General features: G+C 47.7%; 2 protein-coding genes across 3 annotated transcripts in view; one reads left to right on the top strand and one right to left on the bottom strand.

Annotated features, from left to right (window-relative positions):
- The window catches only part of NDUFAF4 (NADH:ubiquinone oxidoreductase complex assembly factor 4), a 4,517-nt gene extending 2,193 nt beyond the window's left edge, over positions 1 to 2,324 (bottom strand). The window contains exons 1-2 of one of the 2 annotated variants that reach the window (XM_006030042.2): positions 2,057 to 2,324; positions 1,191 to 1,279 (exon numbers count right to left, since the gene is read on the bottom strand). In XM_006030042.2, coding sequence (XP_006030104.1) covers positions 1,191 to 1,279; positions 2,057 to 2,192 — 225 coding nt within the window. In that variant the 5' untranslated portion in view covers positions 2,193 to 2,324. The remainder of the gene's footprint in view (positions 1 to 1,190; positions 1,280 to 2,056) is intronic. The other variant, XM_014522927.2, reaches the window with a different exon arrangement.
- Positions 2,325 to 2,454: 130 nt separating this feature from the next.
- The window catches only part of KLHL32 (kelch like family member 32), a 317,145-nt gene continuing 312,960 nt past the window's right edge, over positions 2,455 to 6,639 (top strand). The window contains exon 1 of the mRNA XM_006030043.2: positions 2,455 to 2,574. The gene's annotated coding sequence lies outside the window, so the exon portion shown is untranslated. The remainder of the gene's footprint in view (positions 2,575 to 6,639) is intronic.

A 6,639-nucleotide genomic window follows, 5' to 3' on the forward strand; every position in this document is an offset into this window, starting at 1 on the left:
GCAGAGGGTCAGACTTGATGATCTGTTGAGGTCCCTTCCAACCCTGGCATCTATGAATCTATGAACGACCAAATATCTAGCACCCAGTGACCCACTTTCTGAAAACCCAAGCACAGGCAAAACTCCTGCAAACTTCAATGAAAGTTCTCAGCCATCAACATCTTTGGAGGGGAAGAAAAAAGCTACAGATTTCTATATTTCAACCTGACTGTAGATGCTTAATGTCAAGTAATGACATGTGAAAATGCTGTCCTACATATTTAACTTGACATCATTTGCCTATGTTTGCATCAGAGCAGATACTTTCTACTCTTCATCTTCTAGTAGAACTTAAAAAGAATATAAATGAGAGAAGAAAGGATGACTTTTTCTGGAAACAGTTTCTTAGGTTGTAAAAAACAATCCACACCTACCCACCCAAACCACCTTCTATACATTTTACAACTTTCCTTTTCCTCTGGTCCAGTTTGGTTTTTTTTCATTTGAAGCTTTGGTGCAGTTTTGCACCTTCTAGTTTTGTTCTGTGAATTTCTCAAAACGTTCTTAGCATCTCTTCATACTTCCCTTTCCAAATTTGTTTCAAAATCAGCTATCAAGCTCCCTGCTCCACACTGGGGGCTGGGAGGGAAGGTGGGGACATAAAGGCTACTTTCCTAAGACCAAGAGACCTTCTTGCAAGCCCACAGCCACTGGTTAACTCAAGTCATCAAGCATCAGCTTTTATCTGAGCTAAATTTTAAAGCATATTGAGGCTTCAGCCATTCACTGAAGGGTGAATCATTTACAGAGAATACTTAACCTCACAGAGCAAAACCATCTTGTTTTAGTCCATTCTAAAAGTAATAGGGTAGATGAAGACACCTGTGTGGAAGACGAGGCAAACCAGGGCATCAATACAGACTGAAAGTATCCTTAACAAATTGCACTGGACCCCAAATTTGGGATTATATCAAGTAGAATAAAATATATAAACATAAGACCTTGCTGGCCAAAACTTTGCCTTTGTTAAAGTGGGGACTGCATCTGAAACAAATCAACCATCAATACCTGCTATTTTTTTAAAACAGTTAGCTTCTGGGCACTAAGGCAACAAGTTGCACCAACTCCCCCCCACCAGTTATGGATATCCTTATAGTTTGGCCACGTGAAGAGCGGATACTGCTGTGCACTCGCTGCGGAAAGAGACTCACTTCCATGGGTGGATCCTTGGAATCGACATAGACATTTTTTAATAAGGCAAGAAGCCTGTTGTCTTTTTTCTGGATTTCATGTTGGATTTCTAGATAGTAAAAAGGAGAGAGAAAAAACACATACCATATACTCTCCTTGGCTTGCATTTAATAATAGCCAATCCCCACCCATCACCAGTTTGAATATATGGGAAGGTGGGGTGCCCCTGCATGTTTCTCAGGGAAAAAAAAGGCTGGTTGCTGCAACCGCTGCAACATCCCCAAGCTCCAGTGCGTGCAAAGGGTCGCGCTGAAGCACTGGAACAGGTTTCCCAGAGAGGTGGTGGAGCCTCCATCCCTGGAGATTTTTAAGACCCGGCCAGACAAAGCCCTGCCTTGGACGATCTAGTTGGGGCAGGTCCTGCCTTGAGCACGGGGTTGGACTAGACCACAGCTTCTCAACCTGTGGGTCACAAGAATATACTAAAGGGCCGGGAACCAACTTGAAAAATGGACTGTCCCGTAAAGGAGAAAAATAGGGGAACCCACAGCTTTTCCCTTGCAGCCTAGCACTGCCCCAGCCTCCGAGGGGCAGCTCCTGTGCCACACACTGGGGGGCAGCAGGTCCGGAGCGAGGGGCATTGGCCATCTATGTTTACAAACGGGGCCCGGTCCCAAAAGATATGAAGATCCCTGCAGGCGATGACCTCTGTCCGACCCGCGCTTTCTGTACATGTGGGTCTGTGACCAAAGGGCCCAACGCAAACCAGTCCCGGGCCCCGGTGCAACCTGCCACACCTCCCGCTGCTCGCCAGGACCCGTGCCGGGACCGCCCTGCATGGGCCCGGGAACAGCAGCTCCCGGCATGACCCGCGCGCGACACTCACCGGGCGGCTCGGCGGGCCGGGCCGTGGGGTACCGTGGCGCGGAGGTGGGCTTGGGCCGGTCGAGGACGCGGAACGCGCGGTTCTCCACGTTGAAATTGCGGAAAGCACGGACCAAGCGGTCCCATATGATCCGCATGGCCGCGCTCCCCGCCCAGTGCCGCCGCGCATGCGCAGGCGGGTGGTGGCAGCGGCGGAGGGCGCCGCTTAGCGGCTGGAGGAGCGCGGGGCGGGGCGGGGCGGGGGCAGACAAGGGGGAGGGAGGGGCGGCTGCTGCTGGGTCCCCAGGTCACCGAGAAGCAGGGCCGGGCCGGGCGGGGCCCGCCAGGGGTCGCGGGGCCCAGCCCCGTCTGTGCTTTAGCCATGAGGTCTGCCCCACCTCCGCCCGGGGCTGCCACCCGCCCCGGCACACCACAGACCTGACAGCAGCCTGCCCGGGCAAAGCAGGGGAACATCTACACTTACGTTGCTGCAACTTCAGGCCACTGATCTGCGTCCTCCTCTGCAGCGAGAGTGAAAAGGTGCTTTCCCTCTTCTTTATGGTAGCCTTTCAAGTATTCATGTCCCCTCTTAAGCATCTGTTCCGCAGAGGCATGTTCAAATTAAAAAATGGCTAGAAGCCAGCTCTGCAGTTAGTACACAGTGTCAGGCACGGACGTTGTAGCTGGTCGGCTCTTTTTAGAGCTCGCTGGACATTGTTACAGTGTGATCATTACTTTGTGCATGTGGCCAGTCTCAACTGATTGCGCGATTGGCCAGTCAGTTGTGCAGTACATGTAAAGGGTCGCAGGGTGAGTAGCAATATTTTACTGAGTTGCAGGAGAAACGAGGCAGCTGAAGGCAACCATGATTCAGCCTCAGGCAGGGGGTTGGATTAGATGACCTAGTCTAGAGGGCCCTTCCAGCCCTGCTTTTCTATGCTTTCTGTGAAAAGGGAGGAAGAATCGGAGTGCTTCCCAAACCTCCCAAACTTTCTTTATCACAGTATCACAGCTGGCCCTTTTTTCCCTCTCCCCTCTGACTTAACCATCTTGGGTACTATTATATGGCCCAACAGACAAAACTGCTACTTTTTAGATCTCCTGAGAGTACTCTGGAAGCATGGAGGTCTACAGAGTTGCAATTAATTTTGGAAAATAAATAAATAAAAGGAAAATGTTCTTCCCCAACAGCAATGACAGATCGATCCATTATTGTTGCTAAAGAAGTATTAGTGCATTTGACGGGTGTGTGTTTGTGTAACCAGATCTTTGTTGTTGATCCTAGGCAAAAACATCTTTCTTTATGTCTGCAAACATACACATAAGTTATCGCTTCTAGGTCAATACAGCTTTTTATGTGGGTGCATTAGGGTTCAAACTTTATCTTTTTAAAGATTCACTGACCACTAGAACTCACAATGAAAAAACCCTAGGCATTCAGCACCCCCCTCCCTTCTGAGTGGGGACCGGGTGGGTGCTGGAAGCCTCAGTGCAAGGAGAGTGGGTGCTGCTCCCTAGGGAAAACTACAGAAGAATCAGACCACATCTATGACCATCTCTGTTGGGGTAAAGATAGAAATGTCCTCAAGGTGGCAGGCTAATCTAGGGTTTTCATTTTGTAGAATTTCAGTCATCACTATGAATCCCGTATTTTTTCAGCATTTTAAAACTAGCCACGGCATGGTATAAGAATTGCTGTTTTACAGCTGAATTGTAAGTATTTTTTTTTAAACTTAATGGTGTCCATGACCCTGCACAGATTATAAAAATATAGGTCAAAAAGACTCATTAACATAAACATCTAAATAATCCAGATCAGTGGAAATGTCAATGCAATAGATACATCTATTTCAACCTGAAACCAGAATCTAGCCAAATTCTGGTTAATATTCCAATTGAATCTTTTTATAGCGAGTGGTCCTGATAGTATATGGAAGAAGGCCATATAGCAGGGCCATAGTAATGCATAGGGAAACTAGGTACATGCCTAGGGCCCTAAGTGAAGAAGGGGCCCGGTAGTGCTTATTTTACATATTATAATTATTGAGTGAGAAAAGTAGAGGCCCACAAGGTTGTTTGCCTAGGGCCTACTAAAGGGTTAATCCAGCCCTGCCATTCAGTGTATAATTCATTAAGTTTACCTTTTATTTTTATTACATTTTAGATTGCTCCTAAATTTATGACATTGTGTATGATGCGAGATAGTGGAGCCAGTCTAAAGTTGTGACATTTATTACTGTGTTGTTCCAATTACAAGGAAGGCTTTTTTTTTCCTTCCAAAAGAACAATAAAAATCCTCCTCTACCTTTATGTGGGATTGATGTATAATTGGAACAATATGTCCGTGTGACACTGGCCAAGCCATGTGACTCTTATGAGTGCTGTGCAAGGTCATCTAGTCCTTAATGGTGGCAGGCTCAACTTATATAGAAAAGGAGCTATGATGGCTGTGTGACCCATGTTGTCAGCATGATGTAGTTCTTAGGATCTACCAGGAGCAGGAGGCAAGCAGTAATCTCTCAAGAAGCTAGTAGCTTAGAAGTCCAAAGAGCCCTTGACTAGGGAACGTGGAGCTAGGCAGCCTTGCATCCCCAGCTGAAGCCACAAAGCCAGAAAACAGCCCACAAAGGTCAGGCACAGAATTTACACTTACTATGTGGTAGGAGCACAGAAAGCACTGTACATCTATAACCAAACAGATAGGTCACACAGAGCCTGTAAAAATGGTGGATCCCTATCTAAAATAACTCTGGATGGATGTGGATGCGAATTCCATCTGCCCGTCAGTACATTTGTAAGGAGTGCTGCTTTTGATTAAGTGCTGTGCTGATTGTGGACACCACATTCACATAGGGGGCTCTCCAAGATGTTCATCTAATACTGTGCTGTTAAGAAGCATCCCTATCTAGCACAGCCCTATCTGTCTCTTTAGCTTGACCCATGCTTCTCTGTCAAAGTTGTGCCCAATGGGGAACTCATTTGGTGTTGGTATAAAATTCTGTAGGAATATATTTCAGACTAGATTACTCTGAATGATCATTTAATTTCCATTCACCCCACCCCTTATCTAAATTTAGTGCAATACACAAGGCTACAATACCTGGCCTGCTGGACTCTCTGTGGGCCCAAAAACCTGGTAGTAGGGGAGTGGTTAGGATCTGTCTTCTTATGTCCCTTGGTCTAATGCCCTACAGTGCAAGGAATACACAGGGAATATATGTGTGTGTGTACTCTGTGTAGCCTGTTTTGAGTCTCAGTGCACTGTTAAGTACAGTGCTGAGCTTTTTAGTGCAACAACGTCTGGACCATACAGGAGCACAGTAATCTGCTGGGGTGTATACCATTGCAAATGCGGTGGTTCTGAGCACTTTGAAGTTGTTGTGCTATGTTTGCTAGTTAAATGTCTGAAGACAGCTAACCGTGCAGAAACTTTACTCCAGAACTTCTGAATGAGATGTGTATAGGTGATGGTACAGTCTAATGTGATTTCTTGGTAAGTTGCTCTTGACTCAGTGTGGAAAACTGATTGTCCATGTGGAAGACAGATGATCCTGATTTATTGATAATCCCCCATGGATCTCTGGCCTCTTGAACACCCTGCCCCCACAACTCCATGACAGTGGCCAGGACCCCATACTGTTGTTGGGAGTTTATCTGTCTGCATTATGTTGAATGACCATAAATCTGGTTAATTGTCAACTGGCCACCCCATCCCTCAAGGTCACGTTGCTTGCCTGAGAGAGGCCAGTGCGTTGATGCAGAACCACTTTGCGCAAAATGGCATCCAAAAAGACTCTGAAAGACACTGAAAACTTTCTTCTGAGTCACACAGCTGAGGTGTAACTAACAGTTGCAACTGTAGGTTTTTGCTAGTGTGTGTCCAGGCACTGTTCAGCAGAACACCTACTTATAAGCACCATGACAGGTAAGATGCAGCGGGAAATGGGAATTCTCCAATCAGACCCTCCCCCCTTCATTTTCATCTCAGAAAACTGGAAAAGGCTCATTCCTCTGGGCCCAAATGCTTCAGTTCCCAGTTCCCACAGCAGGGAAATAAAACCCAGGCATCCAGGTTTTCCCAGCTGGGAGGTGGAATGCAGGTGTTCCAGCACGTGGTCAGTGCCAGGTTGTGAGTGTGTGGGCCGACTCCCGATCCCGCCTGGATTGCCATGTGCGAGCTCTCTCCCGATCCCATCTGGGTCGCCATGTGTGAGCCGGGGGCCCGTCTTTGTGTGTACAGAGGCTGTGGCCGGTAGCCCGGGTACACGGGGTTGGAAAATACCGCGGTGCGGTACGGCACGCTCGAGCTAGAATCAGTCACGGAGGCGTAATGGTTGATTGAAAAGATTATTTACTTACACCCAAGGTGGTCGCGGTGTAGGCTGGTCAGCTTTCCAGGCTCAGCTCCGCTTGAGTTCTTGGTGGAGGACTCTAATAAACTCAGTTCCTTGACCCCAGAGTGAATCAGGCTCCGCGGGGTTCAAGAATTCGTTCCCACGGAGCAGCTGTATCTCCGTCAGTGTTACTTGGTTCCCAGGTCCCCCGGAGCTGTTAAACTCCGTGGGCCCGACACTTGGGTCCTTAGGATCGGGACACGCAGGGGCT

This window comes from Alligator sinensis, unplaced genomic scaffold (genome assembly GCF_000455745.1).
Source record: "Alligator sinensis unplaced genomic scaffold, ASM45574v1 scaffold145_1, whole genome shotgun sequence".
In the NCBI taxonomy this organism is placed as follows: Eukaryota; Metazoa; Chordata; order Crocodylia; family Alligatoridae; genus Alligator; species Alligator sinensis.